This window comes from Rhinatrema bivittatum, chromosome 16 (assembly GCF_901001135.1).
Source record: "Rhinatrema bivittatum chromosome 16, aRhiBiv1.1, whole genome shotgun sequence".
In the NCBI taxonomy this organism is placed as follows: domain Eukaryota; kingdom Metazoa; phylum Chordata; class Amphibia; order Gymnophiona; family Rhinatrematidae; genus Rhinatrema; species Rhinatrema bivittatum.
In genome coordinates this window covers 12,003,752-12,019,507 of record NC_042630.1, presented here as the reverse complement: position 1 = coordinate 12,019,507, position 15,756 = coordinate 12,003,752, and the positions used below count along the sequence as shown (strand labels likewise).

The 15,756-nt window shown below is 37.5% G+C and overlaps 1 protein-coding gene across 1 annotated transcript; it reads right to left on the bottom strand.

Moving 5' to 3' along the window:
- Positions 1-2,026: 2,026 nt before the first annotated feature.
- LOC115077293 (olfactory receptor 5A1-like) lies at positions 2,027-15,728 on the bottom strand. Its single transcript, XM_029579583.1, has 3 exons — positions 15,589-15,728; positions 4,968-5,118; positions 2,027-2,983 (listed from the first exon to the last, which is right to left on the bottom strand). The coding sequence occupies exons 1-3, from the start codon at positions 15,726-15,728 to the stop codon at positions 2,027-2,029; spliced, it is 1,248 nt and encodes a 415-aa protein (XP_029435443.1).
- Between the last annotated feature and the right edge of the window lie 28 nt (positions 15,729-15,756).

Genomic DNA, 15,756 nt, shown 5'->3' with positions numbered 1-15,756 from the left:
TCAAATCTATGTCCCATATAAATCTTCCTGGGTCGAGACTATATCACTGTGCAATCTATATGTAAGGACTATCGAGCAATGGTTAAGCCACAGTCGGCTTAAACTTAATGCTAAAAAAACAGAATTGCTTCTTCTGAGTGTGTTAGACAACCCCACAAACTGCCCACCGCTATCGGTTACATTAGGTAGCGAGGTAATTCAAGTTAAAAAAGTCGCCCGCAACTTAGGAATACAAGTAGATACAAATCTATCCTTAACACAACATGTTTCCCTTTTAGTAAAGAATTCCTTTTTTAAGTTACATACTTTAAAAAGATTAAAACCATTACTTTTCAAAATTGACTTTCAAACAGTCCTTCAATCTCTTATTTTTGCTGGTTTAGATTATTTTAATAGCCTATTTTTGGGTCTCCCTGAATCCACCTTAAAACTGTTGCAACAGATACAGAATTCTGCGGCCCGATTATTAACAGGTTCGCCCATGAGACATCACATTTCTCCCATTTTGGCCAAGTTACATTGGCTTCCGATTAAATTTCGGGTAAAATATAAAGTTCTCTCACTGATTCATTCTTTAATACATGACCCAGACTCAACTTGGCTCTGTACATCCCTACGGTTATAAAAACCGACTAGGCATCTTAGATCTGCTAATAAATATCTACTTGATGTTCCTACAGTTAGACTGGCGAGACTGAACATGACCAGAGAAAGAGCCTTTTCAGTGGCAGGACCTTTGTTGTGGAATTCACTTCCCAACACTTTAAGGCAAATTACTAGGCATAAAGAATTCAAGAAGGCAGTAAAAACTTATCTATTCACGATAGCTTTCGGAGACCCTGTTAGTTTGAATACCTAACCCTAATAAGGTATATACCATTTACTCATATTGAAAGCTTTATTATTTATTATTATTATTTAACATTTTTTATATACCGAAGTTCCAGCAACAATGTTGCTAATCACTTCGGTTTACATATAACATTGGAGTGACTTAACAGGTGTGTCTTACATGGAACAGGAAAATGAACTTGGAGAAAATTGAATAAATACTAATAACAAATAACATTAAAACAACAACAGTAGTAATAGAAATGTTATATAAAGGCGATTAAAATGATTAAATGAATCAATTATGATAATTGATTAAAATGAATCAATTATGAATTAGGTATTACTTGTTTCTTAGGGTTCTGGTTTCTATGAGACATAGTCCCTAGGATATCCTACCTTTATCTTTTCTGGCTTTTTACTTGTTTTTGTAAAAATAGTATAGTTATGTTTAAAAGAGTAGGGTCTATAAAGATATATTGTATTTTTTTTCCTCCTTATCTGTTATTTTTGGTTTCATTTTATTTTACTTTTCACTGTTTTTAGTTAAAAATAATTCTTTTAGTTACTTATTTTTGATGTATTTTATAATTTAATGTTGTAAACCGTTTTGGTCAAACTTTGTTTGAAAAGACGGTATAGAAATATTTTAAAATAAATAAATATACAACCACAGTCTTATTTCTGCATTTTATTTCAGCAAAGTGTCTTCGATTACAATTAATCAACAGATCAGCATGACCTAATTATAATAATCCACAAGTACAGAATAGTTTGTTACTGATAAGAAAGGATCTTATGTTTTTATTTAATTAGGAAACCTTGAATTTTGCTCCTGCTAACCTTCTTTTTTCAAAAATAGCAAAAACTAATTTTATGAGTATTACTTGAAAGAACATTGATATAATAGCATTAGCTAAATTGGAGAGAGAGGTACAATAAATATTTTTAATTTCTTGACCATCTCTACATTTCCTAAAATTTTCTTCACCCACAGATCTTTAAACATTAAAAATGGAAATCACTCAATCATGTTTTTAGTTTCTTCTGGAATTTGATTTATTTAAAAGTTTAATTTACACAATTGAGTAAAACATTTCAAAATCATCCTTCACAAGATGGTTAACTGTCCTTTTCTGGTATCAAATATCTTTACTTATTAGTTGTAAGGTTATATAAAATAAACTCTTGTACTTTATTTGAAAACAAGTGATTTATTTTTTATCATGGCCTTCCTCAGGGCATCTTTCACATCTTTGTTCCTCAGGCTGTAGATAAAGGGATTTAACAAAGGGGTTATCACAGAATAGAACACGGAAACAACTTTGTCATCATCCAGTGAATAGCTTTCTGCAGGTTTTGTATACATAAAAATACCGGTGCCAAAGAATATGGTGACCACAGTCAGATGGGAGCCACAGGTGGAGAAGGCCTTCCATCTATTTGTACTCGTAGGAATCCTTAGGACGGAGGAGATGATGCAAATGTAAGATGCCAATGTAAAAAGGAGAGAGATGGCCGCAACAGTCGAAGCCTGAACAAAAATAATTATTTCAACTGTTCTGGTGTCAGTGCAGGACAATTTCATCAGTGGAGTGACATCACAGAAATAATGGTTGATGACATTGGAACTGCAAAAGCTTAAGCGAGACACTAATATTGTAGGTGCTAAGGCTGAGATAAAACCACCAGTCCAGCAGAGAATGGAGAGCTGGACACAGCGGGGATTGTTCATAATAAGTGGGTACCTCAAGGGGTTACATATGGCTAAATAGCGGTCATAGGCCATAGCAGCTAGGAAGTAAATCTCAGCACATCCTAACATTAGATAAAAGAATAATTGGGTTATACAACCAGAGAAGGAAATAGTTTTGCTGTCCACCATGAAGTCTGACAGCATTTTGGGAACAGTGACAGAAGTGAAGCAGATTTCCAAGAAAGAAAAGTTGCTGAGGAAAAAGTACATGGGAGTGTGTAGATGATGGTCCTTGCAAATTATGATGATCATAAAACCATTCCCGGCAACTGTTGAAGCATATACCAGCAAGAACAAGAGAAACAGGAAACTCTGAATCTTCTTTGAAGCTGAGAAGCCAACAATGATGAATTGTTTCACAATGGTTGCATTCTCTCTGTCGTCTTCCACATTCAGCTGGAGATCAGCAGTGGAGAGAATCCAACAGAAATTAGTGTCATGAAATTCTTACATTATTACATTTGTTGCTCATTTATTGAATCTCTTCAGCAAGACATTATGCACAATGTAAATTTGATATAGATAAGGTCACATGAATATGGATATCAGAAAGAAAGGAAGAAAGAACAGGCAAACCTAGTGTAAGAGTGAATTGTTGAGAAAGGAGCATTTAACTCACATAAGTTGTAGTCATGCTTAAAAAGAAAACAAACAATGAAGCTAGTTTATTTATAAAAGCTGGCTAAAAGATCCCTGGGTAAAAAACACCTGAAGATTTATCAGTAAAATTAGCTTCAGGAGAAAAAAAGCTACATACAACATCATGAATATTTGAAAATCAAATCTCCAGATGCTTTTTCCCTACCCTGCCCCAGGAATGTGTCCCCTCATTCCAGCTAAAAATGCATCTGCTGTGGAGGCCCACGTATACTTTTAGCTGGCCTAAGGAGAACACCTTTCAGATAGGCCAGTTTACCTGTGTAAATCATGAGTCATCTGGGTTAATGGATTTGACAATTATTTATTTTTATTTATTTACCAATTTTTTTCTATACCAATGTATAGACTTAACCTTCACATCAGTTTACATTCATTTCCTATAAATCCATATCATACATACAACAATATCAAATATCAATATCAAATAAAATAACAATCATTTAAAATCAAGCCATCTCATACCTAAAACAATATAAAATCAAATCCTATAACAAACCTTACAATATTAAAGCAGGTTCTTATCAGTCAGTCATTGTTTTCACCGTAAGCCTGCTTAAATAACCATGTTTTCAAGGTTTTTTAAATTCTGTATGTCTAGGCTCTAGTTGCAATTCTTCCAAATCTTGGGAGCCGCTAAGGATAGAGCCCTCTCTCTTACTGCTGTTAATTAACTGCAAAGGGTGAATAAAATAATCTGAGCCAGAGAAGCAGGGAACATATAGTGAAAAAGAGAAAAGAGAGAAAGTAAGACATTTAGAGGGGATTAATGGTAAAGGAGAATGAGGCAAATTCAGGGGCAGATTTTGAAAGCCCTACGCGTGCCGGACCTATTTTAAAAAGGCCTGGCGGTGCGTGTAAAGCCCCAGGATGCATGTATATCCCGGGGCTTGAAGAAAGGGGCGAGGCAAGGGCGGGACGGGGGCAGGAGCCTCCAGGCGCAGTAGCCATTTGCTACTCTGCCCGGAATCACGGGCCGGCCATTGGTCGGCATGCGCAACCTACGCCGGCCCGGAGGCAGGTGCAACTTATAAAATAAAGATTGGGGGTGGTTAGGTAGGGGAAGGGAGGGGGAGGTGGCGGGGCGGCCAGAGGGAATGGGGAAAGTCATTGGGGCTCCCCTAGGGTTCAGCGCACGTTTTACATAATATACAAATAAAACATTTGTATAGGAAATACAGAGATAATCAAACAAATAATCTAAGGCTAAAAGAAAAACCTACAATGTAACACCAATATCATATTCTCAGTCTCTTATTACATAGGAAATCAGGGAGAGAGCAGAAAGTAATTCAGAAGGAGCATATAATATAAGCATTTTCAAATTAGGTACTTTGCTTGGTTTTGATAATATTACTACCTTTAACATAAGGCATGGGGGTAACCTGCACGGAGTGGCAGTTACTACCATAAAAACTTGCTTGACATGCTGGATGGACCATTGGTATATCTGCCTTCATTACTATTTACTATGTGGCATAAATATTTTTTTTTATGCAACATAATTTTTTAAACTGTTTTGTTAAACAAGTTACATTGATTTATTCATCAAGTAGACTGAATTTTCTTGGACTGATGAGTGAAATACAACAGCCCTTATACTGGTAAGACTTTGTAGGCTAGTTTTCTCATTGTCCTTTAATTTTGCAGCTTTTGTATTAGATTTAGCAGTATTCTTTATTGGGTTTTTTTTTCTGTCATATCAGTCCAGGAAAGACAATACCTTGAAGGTTAAGACATCTGTTCTTGAACTGAGCCCTGCTTCCTCCCTTAACCCACCCTCCTGATACTCTTGGAGATTTGAAACTCCAAGGAGAATAAACCCATTCAACACGGTGTGGTTTAGTCCTTTAATTTGTGAAATCTGTTTTAATCTGCAGAAAAGGAAAGAACATAGAACCCATAGCATGCCAGATGACATAATGTAAAACAAAAACATAGCAACAAATGTGTAAATCATGAGAAACGAGGCCATTTTCAGTTCATTCTCAATAGAACAAACTGAATGGCAAGTGACTCTGAATAGAATGAAAAATGAGTCTTTTTTTTTTTTTTTGCATGCAACTGCAATTATGTATGCAAGCTAATGAGCGTATGCACAAATTGGCAAAAATAATAAAAACAAAACAAAGGAAACTCACAAAACAAAAAGGAAACAACACCGAAATGAAAATCTCGATTGAAACAAAACCATAATGGAAATTTTGGGCATGTACATCCCTAACCATAAACTAATTACCACCAAGAAAAGTGAAGGGCAAACTGAGATACTTATTAGTCCATAGTGCACTGTGAATGCTTTTCAGTCTAAACAGAAGTTAAAAAAAAAAAAAAAAGGAAATAAAAGTTGAAATAAGGCAAACACTGGAATTTTTAACATGATGTACTTATTTTGTACTTCCAAAGTAATTAGATGCCATAGATATTCACAGCAACTTACAACAGAGCAAATGCAAAATCAATTACAGAATATACAAGCAGTAATATAAGACCACCACAAAAATCAACAAAACAAGTTTCAAATCATGAATAAATTCTTTTTTCCATATAAACTCAGAATGGGAGCAAAACCTTAGTAAACAAGCCCTAAAATTGGAGGTTCATCACATCTGCTAACATGCATACCAGAAAAATGCATCTCTACCACAGTGGGGAACATATTTACCAGTAGGATGGACCTCACATTGCTCACTCAGCAGAAATATCTTTTCATAAGCTACTTTTTTCTCTTCCATATTTTGCTATCCAGGCTGTAGAAATGAAAAGGACATATTTCTTCATGGAAAATGGTGGTGGATACATGGAACGGTCTCCCAATGGAGTGGGTAGTGATTGAAAGCAAAAAATGTAATTCAACCAAGCTTAGGACAAACACAGAGGAGCTTTGACTGCCAAGATGCTAAAGCAAATCCAGAGATTGCAGTCGATGGTACTTCAGCATCAGGAAATACATTTGGGAAGATTGGCTGGGCCTTAGGGTTCTCACCTACCACCATAGTCTATGTTGCTATATTTCCATGACAACAGAGGTCCAAACCAGCTGGTATAGTCAGAAATAAAAAAAGAAATAGAAATTGCTCATTACTACGTAAGAAATCCTTACCATTGGAGCCAACATTTCAAAATGATTGTGTGGGGTGCTAAACGCAACACAAATTACCCCCTTCCTAATCACAGTAAAGGAGTTTGCTCAAAACTGTGGGTGCTCAAGCACCCACAGATCTGTAATTCCTGAATAACCACAGTCAGCAAATGCATATTTATAGTGCTCATGAAGGTCTTTCACTTAATGCTTATTTACTACCTTATTAAACAGCTGTTCCATGATTAGACACTAAGGACCACTAGGATCTGTGGGATATAATCCCCAGGGTTGTCTTCTTGCACCAAAAATGAAAAGAGATCATAAGTATGTGTTGATGTTGATCTTTCATGCATAGAAAACTGGAGTTTCAACTGCAAAAAAATATGTTTTGAGTTTTGTAAACTCTTAAGAACATAAGAACATGCTATACTGGGTCAGACCAGCATCCTGTCTCCAACAGTGGCCATCTAGGCCATAAGAACCTGGCAAGTTAATGGACTTTAACCAGTATATCAACAGGAGAAATAAAAATTATGCACCACCTCAAGATCAGGATCATTTAATGCCTGTGGGTCTTAAATACTTCGTAGGTGAATCAAAGCAATTCATGAGATTAAATCAAGTAACAAGATAATAACCACTGTGAAGGAATGGCTGATCTATAGCTGATCCCCTTTGTGTGGAATCCAAGAAAAAAGATAAAATAAAATCAATACCCCATAAAACTCACAACCCTATATATCCTCCTTGTTGAATGGTGGACACCAAAAAAGGATCAGCCAAACACATGAAAGAGTGCAAGAAGTGAGGTGAGAGGAGAGAGAGAGAGAATTAAATCACATTGGGTCACACTGCTTAAAATAAAAGGGAAAACCACAATGAAACGGAGGTACTTATTAAAAACTTATCAAAGAAATGACTTCAAACTAAGAAATGTAAAAGACATACAATAACAAGACACACAATCTATATAAATAAAAATGTAAATGTTCGTTTGTTCAAAATCTTAAATCTCTGAAAGTTCTTCACCAATTGCTTTGAAATTTTGACACAAGGTTGCATTCAAATACGCGTGTGTTTTTATATACCTATATTATATAGATGTCACACCTGTGACAGGTAAAAACATGCTTTTTTGGAAAAACAGCGCCATCTGTTGGACGTAAAAGCAACACATGCCATCTACAATATAAATGGGCTCTGACCGATGGACCGCAAATGCGCAGTAGAGAGCAGCTCTACCGCGCATGTGCAGACCATAGAGCTCTGCGTTAAATGCTGGGTGTCACAGAGGGGAAAAGGAAAGGGCAGATGAGTCACTGCTCCAAGAAACGGCTCAGCCTGTTCCTCCGCCGCTGGGGAAGGGGGGAGGGAATAGGCACTGCCGGACAGTTACACACAGGAGGAGGAAAGGGTAGAAGAGTCGCCGAGCCAGTCCATCCACTGCCGGGGAATGGGGGGGAGGGAGTTGGGATGGCTGGAGCAGAGCAAATGCAGTAGAAAGTGGCTGTGAAGAGATCACAACCAGCTGCAGCCTGCAGCAGCCAAAGCGCAAAGAGCTGAACAGAGAACAGCTCGCCCTCCTCCCCCGCCCCCTGAATCCCGCAGATAAGGAGAAGCCAAGTAAATATCCTGCAACTGCGGGGGGGGGGGGGGGGGGAGGGGGAAGGCAGTGATGTCAAGCCACCCTTGGGTCTCAGCCACCACGGGAAGAGTTTACATGGTCATCGCTCCACCCCCACTCCCAGCAAAGCACCGTCACGAAAGTGAAAGCCAGAGCCCTGCTCCCTCCTCCCTCTCAAGCCCCTGATCAAATTTCTTAAAGGCACAGGTCTCCCAGAAAGAGCAAAGTAAGGTAGGCAACATATCCCAAATCTGTTGCAGTGCCTGCCACCTGCCCTTTGCGAGGGAGGGGATGGAGTATTTTCCTCACTCTCCCAGACACAACAGGCGTGGGAACTTTGCAAGCTCTTGCGAGTGCAGAGCAAAGACTTAGGTGGAGAGGGGACAAAAATATCACCCGTTTTAACTGTGTGAGAGAGACGTGTGTTAATGTGAGCTGAAGGCGAGTGTGAGTGCCAGAGCGAGAGGGAGACTACGTGAGGGATTGTGTATGTGTGTGAGAGGGATTGGGCATGCATGTGTGAGGGACAGAGGGAGAGCGTATGTACAAGAGAGAGAGAGAGGAAGCCTATGTAGGGGCCTGTATGAGAGAGAGAGTCTCTACCCCCCCCCCCCAGCTCTCCACTTATAGGTTAGAGTGGAAGGGGTTGAGTGTAGAGGGGAATGGGAGAGCAAAGGAGTTGGGGCCTGTAAGGATAGAGTGAAAGGGGTCTGAGCCTGTCCCTCCGCCACCGGGGAAGGGGGGAGGGAGTTGGGATGGCAGGACCATTACGCCTCGCGAGATCCCCCTCGGCCACCGCGGCAGCTCCTACCACCGTCGCTGCCTCTGGCCCTTTGTGGTGCTGGGGGGGGGGGGGGGGGGGAGGAGCAGAGCAAAGACGTAGGAGGAGAGGGGACAAAAATCTCGCCCTTTTTAATGGGCTTAACGGCTTGTACTAAATATTTTACAATTCCATTTCAATGTTTCCGATTGCATTGTTAAATTGAATTTTCATAGATTTCGATTTATTTTCATTTTAATTTAATTATTTCTTGTGACATTGCGTTGGAATTGAGCTGTGTCATTTACCATTCATTTAGTGAGTATAGTTTATGTTTTTTCTTTTTTCATTCTTTTTCATTTCTAGAATTATGCGGTTTACATCTAGACATGGATTGCTTCTCACATGCACAATTATATGTTGCGTGTTCTAGAGTCAGCAAACCAGACAATCTCTATATCTGCACAGACAATGGAACAACAAAATATAATGTATACCCACAAGCATTGTGAAATTAAACATATTAGAAACGTGCGCTTTCTCTTTTCTTTCTTTTCCATTTAACCAGACTGAGACACAGCAATGCGTGGCCGGGTACAGTTTGTAAAGACATAAAAATGAACAGCAGATACTACTTATTACCTATACTTTCATTGGGTTTTTTTTGCCGCAGCTACATTGTACTGCTGAGGAAAAATTACTTACCAATTAAAAACATGCACAATAAGGTAGTCACAAAAAATATTAAAATAGATTGACCTTAAGTGAATCATTGGCCTGGGGTTTCTTACACCATAATTGTGGACAGTTTTTTTTAAATCTTTTCCCTCTTATTCGTTCCTTAAAAATAAATGAAGACGGATCTCTTTCAGTACAATGCTACCAAATGTATTTAACAATTTAATATTAAAAGGAAAAGAACATACTTCTGACAAAGTCTCAGTGGGCATTATAAAGTTCATTACAATCAGCAAGACATATATATTGTTTCTACATACAAAGTCAGCATGATTCAACAAAAATATGCCTTAGCATTTTATTTAAGCTTGACCAATCACAGTCTTATGTCTGCATTTTATTTCAGCAACATGTGTCTTAGGTCACGATTAGTCAACATGTTAGCATGACCTAACACAAGCACAGCATATTTTGTTACTGATAAGAAAGGATCATACATTTTTATCTAATTAGGAAACCTTGACTTTTGCTCCTACTAACCTTTGCTCCTACAAATATAGCAAAAACTAGTTTTATGAGTATTACTTCAAAGAACATTGATCTGCAAGCATAAGCTAAATTGGACAGGGAGGTACAATAAATATTTTTAATTTCCTCACTACCTCTGCATTCTCTAAAATGTTCTCCATCCACAGATCTTTGAACATTAAACGTGGAAATAATCAATCATGTTTTTAGTATCTTCTGGAATTTTATTTATTTAAAAGTTTATTTTATACAGTAGAGTAAAACATTTTGAAGTCATCCTACATAAGACAATTAACTGTCCTTTTCTGGTATCAAATGTCTTTAATTATTAGTTGAAAGATTATATAAAATAAACTCTTGTACTTTTATTTTGAAACAAGTGATTTTTTATCATGAACTTCCTCAGGGCATCTTTTACATCTTTATTCCTCAAGCTGTATATAAGGGGATTTAGCAAAGGGGTTATCACAGCATAGAACATGGAAACAACTTTGTTATCATCCAGTGAATAGCTTTCTACAGGCTTTGTATACATAAAAATACCGGTGCCGAAGTATATGGTGACCACAGTCAGATGTGAGCCACAGGTGGAGAAGACCTTCAATCTATTTGTACTGGTGGGAATCCTTAGGATGGAGGAGATGATACAAATGTAAGATGCCAATGTCAAAAGGAGAGAGATGGCCACAACAGTCGAAGTCTCAACAAAAATAATTATTTCAACTGTTCTGGTGTCAGTGCAGGACAATTTTATCAGTGGAGTGACATCACAGAAATAATGGTTGATGACATTGGAACTGCAAAAGCTTAAGCAAGACACCAAGGTTGTAGGTACTATGGCTGAGATAAAACCACCAGTCCAGCAGAGCTGTTCCATTCCCCTTATAATTTTGGTCGCCCTTCTCTGTACCTTCTCCATTGCAACTATATCTTTTTTGATATGCGGCGACCAGAATTGTACACAGTATTCAAGGTGCGGTCTCACCATGGAATGATACAGAGGCATTATGACATTTTCTGTTTTATTCACCATTCCCTTTCTAATAATTCCCAACATTCTGTTTGCTTTTTTGACTGTTGCAGCACACTAAACCGATGATTTCAATGTGTTATCCACTACGATGCCAAGATCTCTTTTTTGGGTGGTAGTACCTAATATGGAACCTAACATTGTGTAACTATAGCATGAGTTATTTTTCCCTATATGCATCACCTTGCACTTATCCACATTAAATTTCATCTGCCATTTTGATGCCCAATTTTCCAGTCTCACAAGGTCTTCCTGTAATTTATGACAATCTGCTTGTGATTTAACTACTCTGAACAATTTTGTATCATCTGCAAATTTGATTACCTCACATCATATTTCTTACCAGGTCATTTATAAATATATTGAAAAGTAAGGGTCCCAATACAAATCCCTGAGGCACTCCACTGACCACTCCCTTCCACTGAGAAAATTGTCCATTTAATCCTACTCTCTGTTTCCTGTCTTTTAGCCAGTTTGTAATCCATGAAAGGACATCACCACCTATCCCACAACTTTTTACTTTTCCTAGAAGCCTCTCATGAGGAACTTTGTCAAACGCCTTTTGAAAATCCAAGTATACTACATCTACCAGTTCACCTTTATCCACATGTTTATTAACTCCTTCAAAAAAGTGAAGCAGATTTGTGAGGCAAGACTTGCCTTGGGTAAAGCCATGCTGACTTTGTTCCATTAAACCATGTCTTTCTATATGTTCTGTGATTTTGATATTTAGAACACTTTCCACTATTTTTCCTGGCACTGAAGTCAGGCTAACCGGTTTATAGTTTTCCAGATCACCCTGGAGCCCTTTTTAAATATTGGGGTTACATTTGCTATCCTCCAGTCTTCAGGTACAATGAATGATTTTAATGATAAGTTACAAATTTTCACTAGTAGGTCTGAAATTTCATTTTTGAGTTCCTTCAGAACCCTGGGGTGTATACCATCTGGTCCAGGTGATTTACTACTCTTCAGTTTGTCAATCAGGCCTACCACATCTTCTAGGTTCACCGTGATTTGATTCAGTCCATCTGAATCATTACCCATGAAAACCTTCTCCATTACGGGTACCTCCCCAACATCCTCTTCAGTAAACATCAAAGCAAAGAAATAATTTAATCTTTCCAAAATGGCCTTATTGAGGGGTTAAAGTGCCCCTTTAACCCCTCGATCATCTAATGGTCCAACTGACTCTCTCACAGGTTTTCTGCTTCAGATATACTTTTACTGTGAGTTTTTGCCTCTACGGCCAACTTCTTTTCAAATTCTCTCTTAGTCTGTCTTATCAATGTCTTACATTTAACTTGCAAATGCTTATGCATTATCCTATTTTCTTCTGTTGGATCCTTCTTCCAATATTTGAATGAGATCTTTTGGCTAAAATAGCTTCTTTCACCTCCCCTTTTAACCATGCTGGTAATCATTTTGCCTTCTTTCCACCTTTCATAATGTGTGGAATACATCTGGACTGTGCTTCTAGGATGGTATTTTTTAACAATGACCACGCTTGCCTACGATAAATAATTTCTAAATTCCAAGTGCCAGGTCACATACCGTGCCTTCATGGTTGGATTATAGTACTGCATTCCTAAAATGATCCCCTTAAGGTAATCCAAAAATACCAAACATTTTTGCCCACTTATATTCAATTTTGTACTTTTCAATGGCAATTGTACAGCATTAGAAGATTTCTACAAAGACAAGGTTTTTTTTTCCCTGTGAAATTTGTTTCTAACTTTCTGAAGCTGCTGAAAATCAAATCCTTGGACAAAGAAAAGCAAAAAAAACCCCAAAAAAACCTACCTTGCAGGTTTTCAATTTTTGTTTGCCTCACATTTACCCAAAATTTTAAATCTGTCCCAGGGGGGGTTCCAACTAAAATATATAATCTCAATATTCATAAAGCCAGCAAGTGGGGACATTATCCGGGTAGAGTTATGCACATAACGTTATCTGGATATTCAACAGGAGTTATGCACATAAATCTGCATTTGAATATACCTTAAGAAAGATCCACACATGATTTTGTCTGAATATCATATGAATAGTTATTTTTATGATTAGAATTACGTGCATTATTTTAACTGGACAATGTTCTGTACATGTGCTCACCAGGTAAAGTTCAGCACCACCCCCCCCCCCCCCCCCCCCGATTTCTCCTCATGCCACCTATTATTATCCAGATAAAGTTTGCACACATGACTCGCTGTTCACACAAAATCAATCTGCTCAGTTGGGGATAATATTAAAGACTTTTGTCGAACTAACTCCCAAAGGCTTCGAATGTCGACCTATGTATGACCAGGAATTCTTACTGCAGGGTATGTCCACCTTAGAGAAGAGAGCGTGGTCTGACAGTTGTCATGGAAGGAGTCCCGAAGGTTAATTATGCTGTATCAGGAAACTTTTTAACTTGCATGGTGTTGCTCTGTTGCTTCAGGTTTATGTATTACATAATTGTACTTAGTATTACATCATGCTGACACCTGGCAAACAGCACTAAAACCTCTAATTGCACTTTGTGAATTGTTGCACTGTGTGCTGCGTCTCTAGGTAATCCTCCAAACCCTATTTAGTAAAAAGATCTCAGGAATAGCCAACAACCAGAGTGATTTTACTGCATGAATTTCAACACTTTGAATTTTCTTGCGCCAGGCACCTCAGAATCAACAAAATTAATATCCAAGCAGTAACTAAAACATATCACTCACCAACAAGGTAGGTGTACTAGTGTTCCAATATTTTATTTAGATTATATGCAGCGCTATTAGGGCATTGGCAACATTCATAGTATCAGATTAAACAAATCTTTAGTGAGAAGGCATTGATGGCAGGCTGCTGGGTGTTAGGTACAGTATGGGAACTCATTCAAAATAGTCAACCAGAGAGAAAGACATTAACAATTGTCTTGGATATATATATATATATATATACACTACAGGCCATTAAGCTTTTACGGCTGGCATCGAGATATATCTTTAGCAGAGCATACAGGAAAAACTGGGCAGAGAGGTGGGTTAGTGCGTCTTTATCTGCCACCATCTACTATTATTTCCTTAAATCAAAGGGAAGCCAATTTTTATACGGCCTATGGAATATATGATATTTTACCTCTATTTTTACAACCATATGCCAGAGAAATCATCTTCTGGACATTATCACATTCATGCAAGACATAATATATAGCGAGAGAGAGAGAGAAAGATTTTGAATGTAGTAATTACAGCACAAGATGATAGCTGATTCCAAAAAAATGCATTTCTGGTTCTGCTCAAGAAATGTTTAAATATACATTTTCAAATATTCAAATTCCTGTTCTTGTTAGCCTTCCTGAGCACTGCTGAGTGGAAAATGATTGTACAGCATGTCTTTGTACAACTTTGCATAACTTTACTCTGCAGTCAGTCAGATATAACCAAACATAAAGCATAATAATCAAATAATCATTACTTGTTCAAAACACTATGCCAAATTATAAAATACAAGATATTTCACAAGAAATATGATACAAAGAAGGAGACCAAAACAGATTAATGGAATTTGGGATGCCGTTGGGTGAGTGTGATCTTTTTGCCATTTGTTAATTTCTCAAGAAGTAAAAGAGATGATCCAACTGCAAGCTAAATAGAATTTAAATACCATCCTAGACCTACACAGCCAAGAACTGAAACAAGCGATGAGGCTCAAAATGTTGCATGAATGCATAGAGCTGACCCACTTAAAGAAAACTTACAATTGACGAGAAATGTAAAGAAAGTACACCAAGGAAAACTTGGTTTTGGTATCCAGTTGGTCATGCCAGAGGCTTTGTGGGAACACAGAAGACAATACAGAATTATGAAAATATTGTTTATCACCTGTCTAGCCTGATAGCACAAACAATGGTTATGGAGTGCAATTGTTGACATAAAATATATATATTTCACTGGAGAATTTAGGGCAAACCCCACTTATGCGCTTTAAACTTTGGGTCATACTTATGCTTGTGACCATCAGGAAGTTTAGATGTATTCAATTTTCAAGAATGTAGATCCACCGGCTATATTGAAAATGCACTTCCTCCCTGATTCCGACACACTCAAGGTAGCTGAATGAATAAATTCAATTCACCCCTATAAACTAGGGTGATCATAAAGCTCCATATCCAAGAGGACATGCTGAGTCAGTCATGGTTTTACCCTACTGCATGCAGGGAGATGTAGTCTTCCATTTCATAGGGAATTCAGAACTATAGTAGGATCTCTCTATCTCTCTCAATTCTCGTTTGATCTATTCTTTTCTCCATCCTGACACTCTATCCCCTAATCTATTTATAATTTCTCATTTTATTTTCTCAGTTTTTCTTTTACTTTCACACTTTTTCTATTCACTTTTTTCCTTTTTCTATTCCCATCTTTACTCTAATATTTCTCTCTTCTCCTTTCTCTTTTATTGGCATAACACTCCTCTCTTTATTTTACAGTCTTTTACAACTTATCTGCCTCTCAACTTAGCTTTTTTATTCTGTATCGGGAAATACACAAAATGGGAAAAAAATAGATTATTTTGATCCTGGTCTCTCAGTAATCACTTACTAATCTTTCTGTTTCAGTTTAATCTTCACTATTCACAGCTCTAACTCTACCTTTAAACTTCTAACTCTTTCTCAATCATTGTTCTTTTATATGTCTCTGTTGATTTTCTTAATATCTCCCTTTTCCAGCCTTCTATGAATTTCTTCATCTTCCTTTCTGCTTTTTTCTCCTCACACCAGTAAGACTGACATCTCATATCCACCATTGACTAAGATTTTTTTCACATATATTAA